Genomic DNA, 24,125 nt, shown 5'->3' with positions numbered 1-24,125 from the left:
TCAAAGAGATTAGAGAAAATGACCCCCCTCTTAATTCATCCTGACCAAACTGGTTTCATAAAAGGTCGGCACTCCTCAACAAACACTCGTAGATTACTTAATTTAATAGACTACTCATACGATAAAAACATCGAAGCCATAATATTATCTCTAGATGCAGAAAAAGCATTTGACAGAGTTAATTGGAAATTTTTATTCGCAACTTTACACAAATTTGGTTTTGGAAACTCTTTCATAAACTGGATAAGAATATTATACAATTCCCCAACGGCTCGTATCAGAACAAATGACCAGACATCCTCCAGCTTCTGTCTCCTGAGGGGCACCAGACAGGGATGCCCACTCTCCCCCTCACTTTTTGCAATTTTTATCGAACCTCTAGCAGCAGCATTTAGACAGGCTACAACAATTAAGGGCATAAAATGTAAGAACATAGAACATAAAATCAGTCTCTATGCGGATGATGTGTTGCTTTTTCTGCAAAACACACAAACCAACCTCTCTGAGGTAATTACTTTAATAAACTGGTTTTCAAGAGTTTCAGATTATTCAATTAACTGGCCAAAATCTACAGTTCTCCCCATTAACTGCTCCTTCCATAATTCTTCCTCTGCCCCACTGCAATCCGGAAATATTAAATATTTAGGTATTAATGTCTCTCCTAAGCTTTCAGACTTAACTAAACTAAACCACATCCCACTTCTAAAGAAAGTAGAAGGCGATCTGACTAGATGGAAATCTTTACCCATATCACTCATGGGAAGGGTCGCCACTATAAAAATGATGATCTTGCCAAAAATAAATTACTTATTTTTGATGATCCCTAACAAACCATCACAAGATTGGTTCAGATCTCTGGATTCATATATTTCCAAATTCCTTTGGAAAGATAAACCTCCGCGTATTAGCTTAAAAACGCTACAAAGAACCAAGGATAGAGGAGGATTAGATCTGCCTAATTTTCACCAATACTTCTTAGCCAACAGGCTTCAGTTCATCTCAGAATGGTTAAAACATACCTTCTTAGTTGAGCCCTGGCTAGATGTTGAACAGGCACTATGCAAGGATCTAGAGATTTCAGACCTACCATTTATTAGCTCAAACATCAAAAGACATGAATGCTTTAAAAGTATCAACATCAGCTTTTCTCTAACAGCATGGTGGGAGTTTCTAAAAATAACGGAGTCTTCATTAATCCCATGCAAACGTACACCTATCTGGAATAACCCTGACATATTACAAAACAATAATATGATTAATTTCCCAGAATGGAGTTGTAAAGGAATTAAATACTTAGAACATATATTAGAGGGAACAGAATTTATTCCATTTGACAGACTAGTTGAACAATATGGGATCAACAAGACAAGGTTTTTAGAATATCAACAAATTAAATCCATAGTAAAAAAGAAATTTAACCTCAGTCAAGTTGAATTACAAACACCACTAAGTGCGGCACATTTTCTTACTCTTAAATCCCCCAAATTATTATCTAAAATATACAGAACACTTTCTAAATTAGATGAATCAATATCCCTTCCTACTGCAAAGTGGGAAGCAGATTTATCAGTCAACCTAGACCAAAACTTCTGGTCTCAGATTTGCTTAAAAACTTTTAAATTAATTAAAAATCCCAGTCTGCAATTAATACAATACAAAATACTTCATAGAGTGCACTATACAGGTCATCGGATGTTTAAGATGGGCTTTACATCTTCCAACAACTGCTCACACTGTCAAGGCAATACACCAGACAATTACATCCACGCTCTTTGGTTCTGTCCACCAGTGCAAAAGTTTTGGCGCGAGATATGTGAAGACTTATCAAAATGTCTGAAATGTAACATTCCAACTTCCCCCTTAGTGTGTTTGTTGGGCAGCTTAGATAATGTCACTTCAGAAAAGAATATAGCCCATATGATCTTCACTGCCCTATGCATAGCCAAGAAAACAGTCCTCATGAACTGGAAAAATAAAAATAATCTTAATTCTAACCAATATAGAAATTATCTATTAGATTACATTAGTCTTGACACAGCCTCTGCCACCACATCAGATCAATTGCTCTGGGCCCCTTTTATCAGCTCCATCACCTAGTGGGGGTGGGGGGTCATAGTTTGGTCCCGCCTTCACTGTTGTGATTGGTGAGGGGGTAGGGACAGGCTTAGGGCGTCGGGGGGTTCCCCGGAGGCATCTTCCTTGGGGGGCTCAACCCGGGGTAGCGGTCACGTCCGGTTGAGGGCTCTGTTGGCTCTCAGGTAACTGTTTCCTCGCGGCTGCGTGCAGCGGGGCTAGGGGAGGGTCTGTGCTGACGGACGTGGGTTACTGACCTGGCAACCTGGCTGCCCCTGGGTGGGTCCGGGATGGGCGTGAGGTTCTGGGGGTGCTCCGTCTCTGGGCGGGGGCCCGGGCCGGGCCTCGGGGGCTCGGGTCCTGGTTGGTGTGTTGCCGGGGTTGTGGGCGGGTGGGTGCATGGGGGCCCGGCCCTGGAGCAGGGTGCCGCCGGTGCATCGAGCCGCCTGGGGGGCTCTTCAACTGGTGGGGGGGATGGTCACATCTGGCAGGAGCTTTCTTCTCTCAGGAACTCTCTGCAGGAGGGGGAGATACAGGAGAGGTGGAGGAAGATCTCAGCCTGGGCGTTTACCGTCTTATGTAGTCTGGAAGATGTGTGGTTGGTGGGGTGGGTGCAGTTTTCTCTGTGGTGGGGTTGGGTGGACTGTCCAGGGCTCTGTGGAGCCGGGGGGCGCTACTGCACTGGGCCCCGGTCTGATGGGCCTGGGCCCCCCTTCCCTGGCGGGTCGCGGAGGGTGGGAGTGCCTACTGGGGTCAGCGGGGGAGCTGGCCCCAGGGAGGGGTTACCTGCCCCTCCCTTCCTTCCCTCCCCATCTCCAGCTGCCTCCCTCTTCCCGCTCCTCCACAACCACCCACACATGCAGGGCCTTGGAGTGGGGGTATGTCACCAGGGTGCAGAGGAGGCTACCCCCCCCCGTCCCCCCCCCCCTGTCCCCTTCTGGCTGCCTCTGCCTCAATTTTATCCCACAACTTAGACATTCACATTATTCACACTCTCATTACACATACATATAGGATCTTGGGGGTGGGCACAATCACGGAGTCCAATCACCATCAGGGTGTATACCTCACCCCTGACGTCGTTGCCCACCTCTCAATTTTAAATACACTTAGTCATTGAGGGCTAGCAGGAGGGACCATGCGCTTACCTGCTGCTCCTTGGCAGGTAGCTCCATGCCCTCCTGGGTTTTAATTGCACCTTAGAACACATATGCATCAACACTACAATGAGCGGGTGGAGGGAGGTTTGGAGTCTTCTCCCACCCCCATTCTCTGCGGCCTGCTGGAGCGGGGGGGCTAGTAGGAGGAGTTGGCCGTCCGACTGCGGTCTGGGGTGTGGGGCCTCCCTGCTGCTGCGGAGTCGGGGTGGTCTGCCTCTCCCCACCGCAGGGAAAAGGGTAACACCACCTGGGTCTGGGTGCAATTCCCCCCTCCAGGGGCAAGGGTACCTAGACCCGGTTTGTAGAGTACGCTTGGGGAGTGTGATTGTGTGTACAGCGTCTCTTTATGTCTGTCTCCACGTTGGTTGAGTGTGGAGTGAGTGCATATGAGAGCATGAGGGTGGGAATGGATGTTTGTGTCTGTGTGTGCCTGTATGTCTGTGTCTATATGTCAGGTTGGGTATCAGACGCCACCTCTCTGGGGACACCTCAGGCCCTCCAAGGTTTGGAGGCCTATCTCCACCCACCACCACTTCCCCTGCCGGTGGCGGACTCCCTCAGGTGTCGGTGTGTTGGTGGTTCTTTGTGTCTGGGGGTGGGCGTCCGGGTACACACCGGCTCACTCCTTGGCGGCCGCTTGTCGGGGCCTGGGGCCTGGGGCTCGCTCGGGCCCCTTTGGAGGTGGGGTGCCCCCGGCCTCTCGGCCTAGGGCTCGGTCACTCAGGCGCAGCTGGGGGCCGGCGGAGCTCACGGGCGCGTCACTGCAACCCCCCCTGGCTTCTGCTCCGCGGCTGCTGAGTGAGCCCTCATCTGGGACTCTCCTCAGCTCTTACTGGAACAGTGGCGCGGCTGCCCCTCTGTTGGTCTTCCATGGTCTCTTGTGTTCTGGGGGCCTCTGGATGTCTGGAGTTTTGATCTCCTCCATACCCGCTTCACACCCTGGAGGACGGGGCTGTGGCCCCCCCACACTCCCTAGCAGATCATTACATGGAGAAACCTTTGGAATGCAAGCATGCTGATCCACACAGGTATGCACACATGGGTATTCACAGACGCGGACTAAAGCTTTCTTGGCTGCTGCCTCAAAGCACACTGTGCGCTGTCTATCTTGCGTGCTGCACAATATCGTTTATTACTTAGTAAATACTGATATCTATGACTAGCTAGTTTATTGTGATGGTGCTTTGTTTTCTCTATTATTATGTTGCTCTTTGTTGTTTGCTGTCTCCTCTGTTTGTTTGTTTGTTTGTTTGTTTGTTTTTTCTCCATACAGGTGACCCAGGAGTTTTTTTTTTTTTTTTTTTGTCTCTCTTCCCCCCCCTTCTCACCGTCTCTTCTCCCCTTGGGTTTTCTTTCTTTCTCTCCCCCTCTCTCTCTCATTCATTCCCCCTGTCCTATTTATTAAAAAAAAAAAAAAAAAAAAAAATGACAAAAAAAAAAAAAAAAAAGACTCACTCTCATTTCATCAGTCCATACAACCTTAGAAAAACCAGTCTTGAGATATTTCTTGGCCCAGTCTTGACGTTTCAGCTTGTGTGTCTTGTTCAGTGGTGGTCGTCTTTCAGCCTTTCTTAGCTTGGCCATGTCTCTGAGTATTGCCCACCTTGTGCTTTTGGGCACTCCAGTGATGTTGCAGCTCTGAAATATGGCCAAACTGGTGGCAAGTGGCATCTTGGCAGCTGCACGCTTGACTTTTCTCAGTTCATGGGCAGTTATTTTGTGCCTTGGTTTTTCCACACGCTTCTTGCGACCCTGTTGACTATTTTGAATGAAACGCTTGATTGTTCGATGATCACGCTTCAGAAGCTTTGCAATTTTGAGACTGCTGCATCCCTCTGCAAGATATCTCACTATTTTTGACTTTTCTGAGCCTGTCAAGTCCTTCTTTTGACCCATTTTGCCAAAGGAAAGGACGTTGCCTAATAATTATGCACACCTGATATAGGGTGTTGATGTCATTAGACCACACCCCTTCTCATTACAGAGATGCACATCACCTAATATGCTTAATTGGTAGTAGGCTTTCGAGCCTATACAGCTTGGAGTAAGACAACATGCATGAAGAGGATGATGTGGACAAAATACTCATTTGCCTAATAATTCTGCACTCCCTGTAGATGGCAGATAGTTGGTGTTGTAAGCCACTGCCTCTGTTCACTATTTGAACTCTCCCATAGGGCTTAAATCTAGGAGTCTCTGGGATTCTCCACTATTTAACCTTAGACCTGAAGAAGCTTCTCGGATGAGAGGTGAAACGTCTTCAAGCGAAGTCCAGACGCTTTTCTTTCCAAGCTCCTTAGTCTTGTGTAGTCTGTTTTCCTCGAAGATTCAGATCTCCTTGTTTGTTTGTTTTTTGTTTGTTTTGTTTTTATCTGAATTATTTTGCACGTAGTTCAAGTTAATAAGGTCACTTTTTAGTTTACCACTCCATCTTCCAAATGCTGCGTTTGGGTCCAACTCCTGCCTAGTGATGTGCAAATAAAACAATGAACCTCTATTGAACCACTTCATCAGTCCTGTTGAAAATTGGTTCATTCATTCAAAGCTTTGTTCAGTGACATCTAGTAATGAAATAGGAGACAACACATGAAATCTCAATTTCCATTTGCTGATTGTATCAAAGTATTTATATCATTCATTGTGTGAATGATATAAATACAATTTTGTAACGATGGATTGATTGGTCAGTTGATTCTGTAAACTTATGTAATGTAGCAGGTAGATGAAGGTGTCCTAGGGGAAACAGGATGTGTTGGGGTGGTAGGGCATGTTTCAGTAACTAGGGTGGGGTGTGATCATGTACATGGGACATGTGATTTTCCACACCGAAGCAACCTTTGAAATAGTGGTTCAAGGAAACTTTGAGTTTGAAGCTTGTGTAGGAGCATCAGTGTCATACGGCCAACACTAATTTCACATTTTTTGCCCCTTAAAAAACTTTGGCTCTGTAAAAATCATATTATTCCACTATGACAGAAGAAATCAAATGAAAATTAAAACTGAAACTTTGTATCAGTGTAAACACATTTCACTAAACTGGAAACTTTAGATATTTAGATGAACTCTACAGAGTGACATGAAGTCGCAAAAGTTGCAAGAGTTCAATTCAGCTAAAAGACAAAAACATTTACCTCCTGTTGTCACATGAAAAAGGTTATTGAGATAAATAGAAACTTAAACCTCTGACACTTCAGAACCACACAGGAAAGTAAGTGATCTTATTTAGTGAATAATACTTTAAATATGAATAAATCAGTTATTGCTGATTGTCCCCACAGCAAATTCCATGGAGACATCTGGATTTGTCCAGGACAAACTAACTGAATGGGGATTCAGTGAGTTCATGCAGAGATTTAAAGGTATGAGTTTATTATTATTCTTTAATGGGAATTGTTGTATCTGTAATGGCACTAGAACAGCATCGTAATTTACTGATTCAGAAGTCAGTATGGATATTCCTGTGATTTATGACTTATAATAAAAAAAGTCTTTCATATTCAAAGTTGATGAATATTAATGTTTTGCAGTGTTAGCTTCATCTGACTTTTGAATATTTTATTTTGTTGTTGGCATTATTTCAGATGAAGGCATTGACAAGGAGACGTTTCTAAACCTTGGAGATTCAATCCGAATTAATTTACTGTTTCCTAAAATTGGACCAAGAGTAAAGTTTAGAAAGAGACTCAAAGATTACTTACAGGTAAGGCAGCTATTTTTTATTCTATATCAGCAGGTCTATTGTTTCATTAATGTGTGATGTGTTTGTTTTGATTCTGTAGATGGAGACATGTCATTTTGTCCAGGAAAAATTAACTGAATGGCATCTCAGTGAGCTGATTCACAGATTTGAAGGTATTTTATTATAGTTTGGTTTGGTCCTTCATAAATTACTGCTGTACTGTAATGCCATATTGATATTTGTTTGTCTAATTTCAATTTGAATACTTCGTTAAAAGTTAAAATGACATTATGGCGTTAACGTCATTTTAAAGAGATTAATGCTGACAGCACTAATAAAAATACATTTTGATTGATTCAAGGACTCATATCTTTAGAGTAAAACAGGTGTCAATATGAGCAAAGTGAACCAGGTTAGCTGTTTACCTAAGTCCTCTGCAGAATTCTCCAACACAGCTCAACTGTTTTTCACAAACTGTGAGTAAACAACATGAAGGCCTGTGCCTTGTCTGGATAATTATTTGGTATTTGTTTTCACGCAGGAGCCAAACATTTTTCCTCAACATTTGGAATCTGCTTCAGCGTCTGACACAACAGATGGCAAAGACACGGTAAGAAAGGAAGTCAGAAAAGATACTTTTAAACTGGTTGAAGATCCAGTGATTTACAATGATTTTATCTGAAGACAAACATTTTGTCTCCATAATGCTGCAATAAGAGGAGCAATAAATAATGAAGCTAACAAATGCAAACTGCTTTAAATTTGTTTAATATACATATCTGAAATGCACCTTCATCAAGTGAATATGAAATATTAAGAGTATCGGTAGGCCTGGCTGATGTTTTGTCCTTGTTTTAGATGCAGGACCACAACATGTTTCCATTTCAGTTGGAGTCTGCTTCAGCAGTTGACAGAGGCAGTGACACAGTAAGAAGGAATATTGATGTTTCTCCTCAAGTCATTTTGTTATGCCGATATTATTTGTGTATATAAAACACATGTTTGTTTGTCTTTTCAGAGTAATGAACCAATTCGCTCCTGGGCAACAGTGACACAAGGACAAAGTCCAACCACATTTACAATGTTTTACTGTCAAGAGTGTAAAAACTTCATGGGAAACAATCCTGATTCTTGTTGTTCTCACTGTGCCTCAGTGTTCAACAAAGCAAGCAGCATTCAAAATGGAAACTTCTTTCTGTACTCATCCCTGAAAGACCTTCTGAAAGGTATCCTTGAGAACCACAGCACTGAGTTGTTACCTAAAACAGTTAAAGATGAGCATGATAACATCAAAGATGTGATGGATGGGATGATGTACCAGAATCTCCTCAGAGAGGGTAAACTAGCTGCAGATGATCTCACACTGACATGGAATTTTGATGAAGTACCAATTTTTAGCACCACCAGATACTCAATTTGGCCCCTTCAGTTTGTTATTAATGAACTTCCTTACACACAAAGACAGGAAAATATGATAGTTGCTGGATTTTGGTTTGGCCAAGGAAAACCTCATATGAACACATTTCTGAAACCATTTGTGGATGAATGTTGTGATTTAGCCCAAAATCCATTTCAGTGGAGAGACAGCAGAGGCACTCTTCATTCATCAAAAGTCTTCTGCTTGGTTTGCTCCTCTGACGCTGTGGCGAGGCCACTTCTCCAGAATTGCAAACAATTCAATGGAGAATATGGTTGTGACTGGTGTTTACACCCTGGCACAGTGGTACCAAAGCGCTCTGGCTCTGTGAGGTCATACCGATATGATGAAACTAAACAAGCATCAAGATCAAAAAATATGTTTGTTGAAAACACCTCAGAGTATGGTGTAAAAGGAATGTCCTTACTTTCCAGACTTCCTTTGTTTGACATTGTGTTTGGATTTGTACCCGAATATATGCACTCAGTTTTAGTTGGTGTGACTAAGCAACTTATTGGATTGTGGCTGAACTCAGAGAACTCCAAGAAAGACTGGTATGTAGGTCAACAGATTTCACAGATGGACTCTTATCTCCGAATGTTAAAGCCTCCATCAGAAATGAGCAGATCTCTACAGTCACTGAAGGGTCGGGACACTTGGAAAGCATCTGACTGGCGAGCTTTCCTTTTATTTTATGCTGTTAGTGTCCTACCAGGCATCCTTCAGCCTTCATTTCTCCAGCATTTTTTTTGTTTGTCGATCAGCATTCACATTCTGCTACAAGAATCAGTCTCCCAAAATGACCTTCAGCTGGCCCATGAGAACTTAGTACTCTTTGTTAGAAACATGGAAGAACTCTATGGTGAAGAAAACGTTTCATTCAACTGCCATCAGTTGATCCACTTAGCTGACTGTGTGCGTAACTGGGGGCCTCTCTGGGCAACATCAGCTTTCAGTTTTGAGAAGAACAGCGCAAATTTAAGGGCACTGCTTAGCAACATAAACTACAATCCTCAAAAAATTCAAGACAAGTTTCTCTATTGGCAGCTTCTGCCGAGTCACCTTCGCTCCCTTGTTTCTAACGGAAATTCTCCGTTAGCCAGAATTTCACCAGTAAATGAAACCACTGATTGTTACAATCTGCTTGGAAATTCACGGCATCTGGATATCACACGATCCATAAAACTAGCTCTTAAATCGACCTGTTTCATTCAGATCAGTGGAAGCCTTTGACAGCTTCATCAACAGAAATACTGTTTACTCTGTAAACCATGAAGAGGCAGACAGAACAGACTGTGTCATAAAACTCAAGAATGGCTGCTATGGAGAAATACAGTTCATCGTCAGGTTTAAAGAGAACTGTGTTTGCACATCCAACTGTGTGTGCTCGGCTATTTCAGTCATTGTGGTCCAGCTGTTTTATATCAAACGTGATGCAGAGGACAGCAGGATGATTCCTGACAGTGCATCAAGGACTATCTTTGTGGAAGTGGAAAGGACAACTCAGCCCAAAGCCTTCTTTTTGAGGGATGTTAGGTGTAAATGCATGTATGTGGATGGTTGGCTGGTGCCTTTACCAAACTCATATGAAAGATATTAAAGTTCCAGCACAGCTAAGGTGCTTTCTCTGTCTTGTATATCATGGCACATGGCTGTTTTTACTACAGTGAAAATCTTGGAAAAATGAACGATGATGAAATTTTTTCAAAGGAGTTTGGAGTCATTTTGTTCATATGTGTGCGAGATCTGTGGCTTACGTTTTCTTTTGGTGTGACAGTGTGGACATAATGTAGTCAGTGTAATGTAGGATTATATCACTCAGTACTGTATGTGTATTATCTGTATATGGAGGAAATTATGGAGTGATTTGTAAACAGCCAAAAGCTTGCCTTTCCCAACTTTGTATTCACTACGTATTTATCATACATGTCAGTTTACCTCTATTCAATATGAAATGCAAATTATTGTGACACATAAACATTTCGTGAATTAACGCTAAAAATCCGGGGTGAGTGGATCAATGTGGTTTACTGCATCCTGATACAGATTGCTATTACTGAGATAACAGATCATAAAGCTTCATATTACCTCATATTATTGTGTAATGGCTGATGAGACTTATTCTGTTTAATGCTGCAATGTGTGCAAGTCTATTGAATATAATACAGATTGATTTGCTCAAGAATGTTTGTATCCTGCTACATAAAAATGATTATAATTAGTCTTATTACTTAAATATGCCTGAAAAATCTGTTTGGCCTCCTTCTTCGCTCTGGATTTGTGCTGCTATTCAGAGTCAATTCAAATTACTCAAATTCGTTCGTTCCTAAAAAAAAAAAAAGGATGTGTAAATACAGTAAATGATTTTTAGAGATTTTTGAAAAATAAACATGACCACTGTTCATACGTGGCTTTATTACCTTATCATAGGCCAGAATTAAATATCTAAGTAGGACCCTTGTTTAATACCATGTTAAACATGTTTACCGGGTCATGAACCATCGGTGAAGCAAACAACAGAAAAGAAGCTCGTATATAGACTTATGCCGTAAGTTGACCTAAAACTAAAAGGAAAAAACAATCTGACATTTTAAATTAAATCAAACATCGTTTAAAAGACACACATGGCAGTGTGGGAGAAAAAACTCAACACTGAATGCTACAAGTGCACAAATATGAAATCAGCGTGGTGCTGCAGTGCACGCATCAATTCACACAATATTACAGAAATACTTTTTATATAAATGTCTTATATTGTTTCTTGGTCCCATCAATTTCTTATTCTTCAGTCATTTCTGAAACAAAGTCCACACTGAATGCCTGCTGTGCACCTGTGGTTGTGTGAAGCTACATTAATGTAACAGCATGCCAGAGTGTAAACACAGATCTTTGTCTATACGTCGAAACAAGGTTGTGCCTGAAAATTGCTACTTTTATGTGACATTTTATGTGAATATGTGACAAATGATGTTAGAATTATAATTCATTATAGAGAAAACAGTTTAAACCTTGGTGGGCAATGAGCTTAGAAAGAAGGATTATCTAGAAAATGACTTCAGGAAAGTGTTGTGTTATAAAGTTGTACAGTCCGTTGTACCAGTACAGACTTGCTCCTGACGGTTAAACTGTCCTGGGGGCACAAACCGTTTGTCCTTGGCTTGGCTTCAAGACTCTAGGAAAGGAATGCTGAATGTATGTAAATAACCTCTGGAGAATATAATCTGGAAATTGCATAAAGGGAAACACAAAATGAACAAAAAAGTAATAACATCACACCTGTTGGTAGTGGGGCTTTTTGGCTTCTGCTGCATCTTTTTAGTCTGTGCTGGAGATTCACCAACCCTAAAGAAGTCCAAATACACCACTGATCACTGGATCTCAGCAGCATTAATGCAAAACATGTGTTTCCATTTCTTGTCTTACTTCTTTTTCCTGTCCAGAGACCTCTGTGTGGCAGCAGAAAGAGCCACTCTCTCTTTGGGGCACTTGGCTTTCTCCTGTTGGAGTGAATGTAGTTTATAGTTTATGAAAAAATAATCAGAATATGTCAGAGATTGTATCTTTTTTCCTTTTCATAAGTCATTAAAACCAAGTACTAAAACACTTTGATATGACTCAGAGAACTGAAAACTCAGCATAGATAAAGAAGGAAACAATGTACAAATTGGTAACTATAGCCCAAAAGGCTGATTGTGTTCATCTGCGCGTAGTGTTTTCAGTGAGACAAATGTTTTGTCACTCATCCAAGTGACTTCTTCAGTCTCAACTGACTGCAGGTTTTCTCAAACAGTACATTTGGGATTTACTTACCTTGATGATTAAGCATGCACCTGGTAGTTAAAGCCCTTGAAGAAAAAAAAATGCAATGAATAAATCATACACACTTAAATATTGTATTTTCACCACAACTAAATTGTCTGACTGTCTGTATAAAACTGAACTTACAGCTATAAGCAGTTGATATTAAATATATGCATCACTAAAACATGACAGATAACAAAGCCAGAGTAATTAGGTACACAACTGTTTTTAAGTGTTTTCAATTTAGCTTCTTTTGACTTACATTTAACTATAGCTACTTATTTTTTCCTTCATTGACAATCAGCTGTTGACACAAATTATTTTGGCGAGTGGCAACAGTCAAACCAACAGCACTGTGATGTTTTTGTTCGTGAATATGTAGACACGCTGGTGCGAATGTCTTACTATAGAGGCTGGTTCTTTAGATACAAGGGGAGAGTGCGCGAGTCAGAAACCCAGGGCACATAGATGATGTAAGTCTCATCAGAAACAAGCTTATTTCCAAACCAGGGAGGAAGAATGAAAAACAATTCTAAAAACAAGCAATAAAATGTTGTCATGGTACTAAAATCCCCAGAAATAAATAATCCCAATTTCAAAAAAACATATAAAACACAATGTTCTATGCTCGCTAAACTCCCACCCTGTCCCACAATGTAACTGTCCCACAACAAAGGATAAATGTTTGTTAGGTGTTCACAAGCAGGACCGAAATTCCTCCTTCAGAGCAGGGTCCAGACCAGCCTCGTCCCAGGCAGAAGAGGAGAACCCTCCTATCCCCATCTCATCCTGGAGTCCATTGCTCCACCGCGGCTCCCCTCACATCATCACACTGTAAACAAAAAAACAGGGGCAAGAACCCTTCTCCCAGAAGCTGGCCTGGCTAATAGCCATGGTGACCCTCTCACAATACGGCTCTACTCGGTGAGCAACAGTTCATTCATGTGAATTTTCAAAGCTAATTCAAGGACCATCGTGTGGTTAGCAGCATTGACTAAAGTCTTAGTGGTGAAAGGTTTGCATTAAAAGAGTAAAAACTCCAGTTAGGGCATGACTTTAAATACATTAAAGGCAGGGTGCGTCTGAAGACTGCTGCATTTATGAATATGTGACTAAAATAATGTTAGAACTGTAATTAATTATCTATAAAAAACAAAAAATGTTTAAAGTTTTGCGGACACTGAGCTAAGAAAGGATGACTACAATGTTTATTGGTACTATACTGGTACAATAATTACTGGACAAGTACAAACTTGCCCCTTACAATTAATGTAACAGCATGCCAGTGTGTAAACAAAGATCTTTATTTATACGTCGAAAGCAGGTTGTGTCTGAAGACTGCTACTTTTATTAATATGTGACAAATTATGTTATAATTATAATTAATTATAATAAAAAATATTGAAACCTCGGTGGACAATGTACTGAGAAAGAATGACTTCAGGCAATGGGTGTGTTATAATAGATGTTTTACAATCTGTACCGGTACAGACTTGCTCCTGACGGTTAAGCTGTCCTGAGGCACAAACATGTTGTCTTTGGCTTGGCTTCAAGACTCTAGGAAAGGAGTAATGAATGTATGTAAATAACTTTTGAGGACAATCATTTAGAAATAACATCAAGTGAAATTTTGAATCAATTAAAAGTATTAATGAAGTAATATCGTATTTGTTGGTAGTGGGGCAGTTTGGCTTCTGCTGCATCTTCCTAGTCTGTGCTGGAGACTCACCAACTCCAGTACCACATACACCACTAATCACTCAATCTAAAAAGCATTACCATAAAAACATGTGTTTCCCTTTAATTTCTTACTTCTTTTTCCTGTCCAGAGACCTCTGTGTGGCAGCAGAAAGAGCCACTCTCTCTTTGGGGTACTTAGCTTTCTCCTGGAGGAGCGAATATCGTTTATGTCTGTGGGGGTTCTCAGCCATCCAGGTCATCGTAGTCTAAGGACCTTGGAAAGAAAAGCGTCTGGACTTGAAGATGTTTCACCTCTCATTCCTGGGTCAAATGGTGGAGAGTCCCAGAGTCAAGCCCTATTGGAGTATCCCCTAAGATGGACATGGACCCCTTATTGATCCTCTACCTAATCACATGAGCCGAGGTGTGAAAACAGGTGTTGGTCACAATCAGCCAAAGTTTCGGGTGAACTCATTGTGAAACCAAGCCCCACCCTATCATGTGATCTCCTGAGGTCAGAAGAACCAGGATGTGCATAGGCACGGCATCTAGAAACTGGATCATAGATGGCAGACAATTGGTGTCGTAAGCCACCGCCTCTGTTCAAAGAGGGTAAACAGAGGGTAAACAGAGGCGGTGGCTTACGACACGGTCTACAACTGTCTGCCATCTATAATCCAGTTTTGGTTCCCTTTACACCCATGGGGGACACTCCCATTGGTCTTAAATCTGGGACTCTGAAGAAGCTTCTCGGATGAGAGGTGAAATGTCTTCAAGCAACTTAAAGAAGTCCAGATGCTTTTCTTTCTAAGCTCCTTAGACTTTATAATTTATGAGAACATATTCATAATACTGAAAAAAGTCTTAGATTGTCAAAAATGAATATCTTATCTGACGATTGCTTTGGTGAAAAGGTGCTATATATTACAAACAATTTATTAATAACAACAAGATGACAGTGCTTTATAGACTGTTTTTGTGGAAGTGGAAAGGGCAAATTAACTCAGTCTTTTTCTAGAAGGGTGTTAGGTGTAAATGTGTCTGTGAATGTCCTGTGACACTATTATCCCCTCTCTCTTTTAATAATGTCAAAGATAATAGTGTCTTTGACACTATTGGACCTACAGTTTTAACCATTATTAAAACCATCCCAGCCGATCTTAACCATACCATAGTGAACCCATTTCTCAAAAAAAAAACAAAACAAAACAAACCAATCTCTAAACCCTCCTTCCTGTCCAAAATCCTGTCTTCCTTCAGTTCCAGGCTCTACTGGAAATTAACGATATCTCAGAAACATTTCAGTCTGGTTTCAAAGCGAAACATTTCGAAAGCGTAGAGCTCCCACCCAGGCAAAAGAAAAATAGAGCTATATCACATGTAATGTGAAAACTTTATTGTTCTCACAATATACTTTTCACATTTGAACAACATAATATCATGTTATTACAATATACATTATATACAATATACATTATATAGATATATATATATCTATATATTATATTTACATTACCACAGTGAGATGACTTTAGTCTCATGAACAACATTAACTAATTGTTATTTACTAACTAATCTTAAATGACTGTTCAGTACAGAAATGAAGCCCAACAATCATGTTTTACAGTCCCGTGGTCTCAGCCTCAGATACTCAACTAATCAAAGTGATGTCATGACAAAAATGAATGACCAACAAAACATTTTTCTCCTTCATTTCTGTCAAACAATGCTGTATCTCGCTGTTAGTATCATGGTTGCTAGGCAACCTGAACAGCGCGACGAAGCGTATACCGTCCCATTTCACAAACCTCTCACTTCCGCACTTCTCGTACTTATAGTACGCACCGTACGTAGTGCGCGTACTTCAAGCATGCAGACCCTGAATTGGGACACAGGCATTGTGAAACCTAGCCCCACCCTATCATGTGATTTCCTGAGGTCAGAAGGCCCTATGATGTGTGTGGGTGTTGAGGTGTCTGGGAAGGGATCTCAAAACTGGATTATAGATGGCAGACAGTTGGTGTTGTAAGCCACTGCCTCTGTTCACTATTTGAACTCTCCCATAGGGCTTAAATCTGGGAGTCTCTGGGACTCTCCACTATTTAACCTTAGACCTGAAGAAGCTTCTCGGATGAGAGGTGAAACGTCTTCAAGCGAAGTCCAGACGTTTTTCTTTCCAAGCTCCTTAGTCTTGTGTAGTCTGTTTTCCTCGAAGATTCAGATCTCCTTGTTTGTTTGTTTTTTGTTTGTTTTATTTTTATCTGAATTATTTTGCACGTAGTTCAAGTTAATAAGGTCACTTTTTAGTTTACCACTCCATCTTCCAAATGCTGCGTTTGGGTCCAACTCCTGATGTGCAAATAAAACCATGAACCTCTATTGAACCACTTGATCAGTCCTGTTGAAAATTGGTTCATTCATTCAAAGCTTTGTTCAGTGACATCTAGTAATGAAATAGGAGACAGCACATGAAATCTCAATTTCCATTTGCTGATTGTATCAAAGTATTTATATCATTCATTGTGTGAATGATATAAATACAATTTTGTAACGATGGATTGATTGGTCAGTTGATTCTGTAAACTTATGTAATGTAGCAGGTAGATGAAGGTGTCCTTGGTGGAACAGGATGTGTTGGGATGGTAGGGCATGTTTCAGTAACTAGGGTGGGGTGTGATCATGTACATGGGACATGTGATTTTCCACAATGAAGCAACCTTTGAAATAGTGGTTCAAGGAAAATGTAACTTTGAGTTTGAAGCTTGTGTGGGAGCATCAGTGTCATACGGCCAACACTACTCCTGCCTGCCTGTCAGTCTTGACAGTGTCCTTCCTATTGTTTGTTTTTATTCCTGTTGACTATTAAGTAAAAATGAAGGTTAGAGTAGTTCAGTTGCTTTTGCTTCCTTGTATGAAGAAAAAAGTATGCTGATGGTAAAGTATCAGGTCTTTAGTCTCTATAGTTTTAGTGCCAATGACAAAAATGCATGCTTTTGTCAACGTGTTGATGACAGCAAAGGTGAGTGGAGAGATTAAACAAGATATCACAAATACATTTTATATAAATGACATCTGGAGACTAAAACATTTTTTAAACAGTGCCTGTAGCACATTATGTGTATGTAAACTATCAACGCTGAAATTAATAAGATCTAATGAGATCTTTTAGAATATGTTTTTGTGAAAATGTCAATATGTTTGCTACAACAGTTTCCTGCTAATTTCACATTTTTTGCCCCTTAAAAAACTTTGGCTCTGTAAAAATCATATTATTCCAAATCAAATGAAATCAAATGAAAAATAAAACTTAAACCTTTGTATCAGTGTAAACACATTTCACTAAACTGGAAACTTTAGATATTTAGATGAACTCTACAGAGTGACATGAAGTCGCAAAAGTTGCAACAGTTCAATCCAGCTAAGAGACAAAAACATTTACCTCCTGTTGTCACATGAAAAAGGTTATTGAGATAAATAGAAACTTAAACCTCTGACACTTCAGAACCACACAGGAAAGTAAATGATCTTATTTAGTGAATAATACTTTAAATATGAATAAATCAGTTATTGCTGATTGTCCCCACAGCAAATTCAATGGAGACATCTGGATTTGTCCAGGACAAACTAACTGAATGGGGATTCAGTGAGTTCATGCAGAGATTTAAAGGATTTAAAGAGTTTATTATTATTATTTAATGGGAATTGTTGAATCTGTAATGGCACTAGAACAGCATCGTAATTTACTGATTTAGAAGTCAGTCTGGATATTCCTGTGATTTATGACTTGTAATAGAAAACAAAAGTCTTTCATATTCAAAGTTGATGAATATTAATGTTTTGCAGTGTTAGCTTCATCTGACTTTTGAATATTTTATTTTGTTGTTGGCATTATTTCAGATGAAGGCATTGACAAGGAGACGTTTCTAAACCTTGGAGATTCAATCCGAATTAATTTACTGTTTCCTAAAATTGGACCAAGAGTAAAGTTTAGAAAGAGACTGAAAGATTACTTACAGGTAAGGCATCTATTTTTTATTCTATATCAGCAGGTCTATTGTTTCATTAATGTGTGATGTGTTTGTTTTGATTCTGTAGATGGAGATATGTCATTTTGTCCAGGAAAAATTAACTGAATGGCATCTCAGTGAGCTGATTCACAGATTTGAAGGTATTTTATTATAGTTTGGTTTTGGTCCTTCATAAATTACTGCTGTACTGTAATTTCATATTGATATTTGTTTGTCTAATTTCAATTGGAATACTTCGTTTTGTTGCAGAGGAAGGTATTGACAAAGAAGCTTTCCTAAGTCTCGAGTCAGGCAGAATCAATACTTTGATTCCAAAAATTGGACCAAGAGTAAAGTTTAAAAGGAGGCTCAGAGAATACTTACAGGTAATGTTTTATTAAATGTTACAAAAAAATCCTGGAACATAAAGCCATAAAAGTTTAAATATACTGTTTTTTTTAATAAAACAAATGGCGGTTAAGATCAGTAGATTAATAGTGTATGCAATGCATCAGAGTGGAGGTTGTGTGTGAGCGCTGTGACATTCAGAAAAATAACCTCACAATACTCGAGTACAAGATAATGTATTTAATGTAGCATTTACTGTGCATGTAATGCATTTCACACTGGCAGGTATCAATATAACAAAACTGATCACACTTCTTTTATTATACGAAATACATCTTAAATTTATCCCTCACCACTGCAGGACTTGAATAGAACAAATGATGATTCTGCTGACATGATGGAAACAAGCGCAGAGCAAGAGAACAATCCAGAAATGGTATGATCTCATTGTGTCTGAACATGGTTCATTATTGAGTGATTAATCTTTGATCATTTTTGTTATTAATGTCATCATGTTATTATAGAAAAATTAATGTTGTCAGCGTTAATCTCCTTAAGTAAAGTAAGTAAGTAAAATTTTATTTAAATAGTACCTTTCAAGATAAAATCACAAAGTGCTTCACACAAGCAGAAATGGACATACAACCTCAAACAAACAAAAGCAACCAAAAGCAAGTTTAAACAGATACATTTTTAACTGCTTTTTAAATGAAATGACTGAGTCCACAGATCTCGAACTCAAAGGGAGCGAGTTCCAGAGTCTGGGAGCCATTGATACAAACGCTCTGTCACTGTTTGTTTTTAACCTTGTATGCTGGAAAACCAGCAAGCCCTGGTCCCTGGTCACAAGACCTTAGGGACCTGCTGGGGCGATAAGGCAGAAGAAGATCACTGATGTAAGTTGGAGCTACACCGTGCAGGGCCCTATAGGTCATGATTATAATCTTAAAATGAACCCTGAACTTGACATGATGTCAGACTTAAAATGACATTGACGCCATAGCCGCATTAACGCAGCAAATCTACGTTAGCTGGTTACCGTGGATCTCCCCATGCGTGGAGCTGGACGCCGCTAAACAATAACAAGCTAACCGCTTACGCCATTAAGTTAAAATGACATTATGGCGTTAACGTCATTTTAAAGAGATTAATGCTGACAGCACTAATAAAAATACATTTTGATGGATTCAAGGACTCATATCTTTAGAGTAAAACAGGTGTCAATATGAGCAAAGTGAACCAGGTTAGCTGTTTACCTAAGTCCTCTGCAGAATTCTCCAACACAGCTCAACTGTTTTTCACAAACTGTGAGTAAACAACATGAAGGCCTGTGCCTTGTCTGGATAATTATTTGGTATTTGTTTTCACGTAGGAGCCAAACATTTTTCCTCAACATTTGGAATCTGCTTCAGCGTCTGACACAACAGATGGCAGAGACACGGTAAGAAATGAAGTCAGAAAAAATATTTTTAAACTGGTTGAAGATCCAGTGATTTACAATGATTTTATCTGCAGACAAACATTTTGTCTCCATAATGCTGCATTAAGAGGAGCAATAAATAATGAAGCTAACAAATGCAAACTGCTTTAAATTTGTTTAATATACATATCTGAAATGCACCTTCATCAAGTGAATATGAAATATTAAGAGTATAGGTAGGCCTGGCTGATGTTTTGGCCTTGTTTTAGATGCAGGACCACAACATTTTTCCATTTCAGTTGGAGTCTGCTTCAGCAGTTGACAGAGGCAGTGACACAGTAAGAAGGAATATTGATGTTTCTCCTCAAGTCATTTTGTTATGCCGATATTATTTGTGTATATAAAACACATGTTTGTTTGTCTTTTCAGAGTAACGAACCAATTCGCTCCTGGGCAACAGTGACACAAGGACAAAGTCCAACCACATTTACAATGTTTTACTGTCAAGAGTGTAAAAACTTCATGGGAAACAATCCTGATTCTTGTTGTTCTCACTGTGCCTCTGTGTTCAATAAAGCAAGCAGCATTCAAAATGGAAACTTCTTTCTGTACTCATCCCTGAAAGACCTTCTGAAAGGTATCCTTGAGAACCACAGCACTGAGTTGTTACCTAAAACAGTTAAAGATGAGCATGATAACATCAAAGATGTGATGGATGGGATGATGTACCAGAATCTCCTCAGAGAGGGTAAACTAGCTGCAGATGATCTCACACTGACATGGAATTTTGATGAAGTACCAAATTTTAGCACAACCAGATACTCAATTTGGCCCCTTCAGTTTGTTATTAATGAACTTCCTTACACACAAAGACAGGTAAATATGATAGTTGCTGGATTTTGGTTTGGCCAAGGAAAACCTCATATGAACACATTTCTGAAACCATTTGTGGATGAATGTTGTGATTTAGCCCAAAATCCATTTCAGTGGAGAGACAGCAGAGGCACTCTTCATTCATCAAAAGTCTTCTGCTTGGTTTGCTCCTCTGACGCTGTGGCGAGGCCACTTCTCCGGAATTGCAAACAATTCAATGGAGAATATGGTTGTGACTGGTGTTTACACCCTGGCACAGTGGTACCAAAGGGCTCTGGATCTGTGAGGTCATACCGATATGATGAAACTAAACAAGAATCAAGATCAAAGAATATGTTTGTTGAAAATGCAAGAGAGGCTGAAAGCTCCCATGAAAACACCTCAGAGTGTGGAGTAAAAGGAATGTCCTTACTTTCCAGACTTCCTTTGTTTGACATTGTGTTTGGATTTGTACCAGAATATATGCACTCAGTTTTAGTTGGTGTGACTAAGCAACTTATTGGATTGTGGCTGAACTCAGAGAACTCCATGAAAGACTGGTATGTAGGTCAACAGATTTCACAGATGGACTCTTATCTCCGAATGTTAAAGCCTCCATCAGAAATGAGCAGATCTCTACAGTCACTGAAGGGTCGGGACACTTGGAAAGCATCTGAGTGGCGAGCTTTCCTTTTATTTTATGCTGTTAGTGTCCTACCAGGCATCCTTCAGCCTTCATTTCTCCAACATTTTTTTTGTTTGTCGATCAGCATTCACATTCTGCTACAAGAATCAGTCTCCCAAAATGACCTTCAGCTGGCCCATGAGAACTTGGTACTCTTTGTTAGAAACATGGAAGAACTCTATGGTGAAGAAAACGTTTCATTCAACTGCCATCAGTTGATCCACTTAGCTGACTGTGTGCGTAACTGGGGGCCTCTCTGGGCAACATCAGCATTCAGTTTTGAGAGGAACAGTGCAAATTTAAGGGCACTGCTTAGCAACATAAACTACAATCCTCAAAAAATTCAAGACAAGTTTCTCTATTGGCAGCTTCTGCCGAGTCACCTTCGCTCCCTTGTTTCTAACGGAAATTCTCCGTTAGCCAGCATTTCACCAGTAAATGAAACCACTGATTGTTACAATCTGCTTGGAAATTCACGGCATCTGGCTATCACAGGATCCATAAAACTAGCAATAGAAGAGCTCTTAAATCGACCTGTTTCATTCAGATCAGTGGAAGCCTTTGACAGCTTCATCAACAGAAATACTGTTTACTCTGTAAACCATGAAGAGGCAGACAGAACAGACTGTGTCATAAAACTCAAGAATGGCTGCTATGGAGAAATACAGTTCATCGTCAGGTTTAAAGAGAACTGTGTTTGCACATCCAACTGTGTGTGCTCGGCTATTTCAGTCATTGTGGTCCAGCTATTTTATATCAAACGTGATGCAGAGGACAGCAGGATGATTCCTGACAGTGCATCAAGGACTATCTTTGTGGAAGTGGAAAGGACAACTCAGCCCAAAGCCTTCTTTTTGAGGGATGTTAGGTGTAAATGCATGTATGTGGATGGTTGGCTGGTGCCTTTACCAAACTCATATGAAAGATATTAAAGTTCCAGCACAGCTAAGGTGCTTTCTCTGTCTTGTATATCATGGCACATGGCTGTTTTTACTACAGTGAAAATCTTGGAAAAATGAACGATGATGAAGTTTTTTCAAAGGAGTTTGGAGTCATTTTGTTCATATGTGTGCGAGATCTGTGGCTTACGTTTTCTTTTGGTGTGACAGTGTGGACATAATGTAGTCAGTGTAATGTAGGATTATATCACTCAGTACTGTATGTGTATTATCTGTATATGGAGGAAATTATGGAGTGATTGGTAAACAGCCAAAAGCTTGCCTTTCCCAACTTTGTATTCACTACGTATTTATCATACATGTCAGTTTACCTCTATTCAATATGAAATGCAAATTATTGTGACACATAAACATTTTGTGAATTAACGCTAAAAATCCGGGGTGAGTGGATCAATGTGGTTTACTGCATCCTGATACAGATTGCTATTACTGAGATAACAGATCATAAAGCTTCATATTACCTCATATTATTGTGTAATGGCTGATGAGACTTATTCTGTTTAATGTTGCAATGTGTGCAAGTCTATTGAATATAATACAGATTGATTTGCTCAAGAATGTTTGTATCCTGCTACATAAAAATGATTATAATTAAAGTCTTATTACTTTAAATATGCCTGAAAAATCTGTTTGGCCTCCTTCTTCACTCTGGATTTGTGCTGCTATTCAGAGTCAATTCAAATTTTAGTGTCGTTCCTTAAAAAAAAAAGAAAAAAGGATGTGTAAATACAGTAAATGATGTTTAGAGATTTTTGAAAAATAAACATGACCACTGTTCATATGTGGCTTTATTACCTTATCATAGGCCAGAATTAAATATCTAAGTAGGACCCTTGTGTTACGATTCGGTGTTGTCAGTGTTTTGTTTTAGGCGTGACTGTTATGTGTTTCCTGCTTTACTTTGAAAGTCTGTCTTATCTCAGTGTGTTCAGTTTACGCTTCCTTGTCTCGTCAGTTCTGATTTGCCCCAGCTGTGTTTCCCTCCTGTTGTCCATTCCCTGATTGCTCCTTCTATGTATTTAAGCCCTGTGTTTCAGTTTGTCATGGTCGTGATCTTCCCTCCCCCGGTTGTAAATAGTTTGGTGTTTTGATGTAAATAAATGTCCTATTTTGCTTTGAAGTAAATAGCTGTCGATGCTTTCGTTTTGGGATTTTGGTGGAGAACCGTAGTAGTTTTTCTGTTTTGTTTTTTTTCCCCCTATTTTTATTTTTTCTGTGTTGCACGCCGGTTGCCTAGGCCGGGGTGTAACAAAATGGCGGCTCGTCCGGGATACGCTGGAGGGTCCGAGGGGCCCGTCCGGCCTTCGTCTGTCTTCGCTGGAGGGTCCGAGGGACCGCTCCAGCCTTCGTCGTCTTCGCTGGGGGTGTCCGAGGGACCGCTCCAGCCTTCGTCCGCCTTCGCTGGAGGGTCCGAGGGACCGCTCCAGCCTTCCGTTTCCACTGGAGGATCCAAGGGGCCCATCCAGCCATCAGCGTCACCTGCAGAACAGCAGCCGGTGCCGTATGCGCTGGGCATGAATCAAACATTTTCTTTGGGGTTACATGTTTTAAATGTTTGATTTTTGGGTGGGGGGAACTGTTACGATTCGGTGTTGTCAGTGTTTTGTTTTAGGCGTGACTGTTATGTGTTTCCTGCTTTACTTTGAAAGTCTGTCTTATCTCAGTGTGTTCAGTTTACGCTTCCTTGTCTTGTCAGTTCTGATTTGCCCCAGCTGTGTTTCCCTCCTGTTGTCCATTCCCTGATTGCTCCTTCTATGTATTTAAGCCCTGTGTTTCAGTTTGTCATGGTCGCGATCTTCCCCCCCGGTTGTAAACAGTTTGGTGTTTTGATGTAAATAAATGTCCTATTTTGCTTTGATGTAAATAGCTGTCGATACTTTCGTTTTGGGATTTTGGTGGAGAACCGTAGTAGTTTTTTTTTCCTTATTTTTTTTTTTTTTTCTGTGTTGCACGCCGGTTGCCTAGGCTGGGGTGGAACACTTGTTTAATACCATGTTAAACATGTTTACCGGGTCATGAACCATCGGTGAAGCAAACAACAGAA

At 40.2% G+C, this 24,125-nt stretch overlaps 1 protein-coding gene across 1 annotated transcript; it reads left to right on the top strand.

Moving 5' to 3' along the window:
* Positions 1 to 6,468: 6,468 nt before the first annotated feature.
* LOC146576137 (uncharacterized) lies at positions 6,469 to 23,667 on the top strand. The gene is made up of 8 exons (XM_085271178.1): positions 6,469 to 6,592; positions 6,815 to 6,933; positions 7,013 to 7,085; positions 18,088 to 18,203; positions 18,527 to 18,601; positions 19,538 to 19,606; positions 19,855 to 19,923; positions 20,015 to 23,667. The coding sequence occupies exons 1-8, from the start codon at positions 6,520 to 6,522 to the stop codon at positions 22,052 to 22,054; spliced, it is 2,634 nt and encodes an 877-aa protein (XP_085127304.1). The 5' UTR covers positions 6,469 to 6,519; the 3' UTR covers positions 22,055 to 23,667.
* The last annotated feature ends 458 nt before the right edge of the window (positions 23,668 to 24,125 follow it).

This window comes from Mchenga conophoros, linkage group LG4 (genome assembly GCF_057382185.1).
Source record: "Mchenga conophoros isolate Kocher_MC1m ecotype Shallow Benthic linkage group LG4, M_conophoros_male_GT1.1, whole genome shotgun sequence".
NCBI lineage: Eukaryota > Metazoa > Chordata > Actinopteri > Cichliformes > Cichlidae > Mchenga > Mchenga conophoros.
The sequence above is the reverse complement of the archived record's forward strand: the minus strand, read 5'-3'. Positions and strand labels throughout refer to the sequence as shown.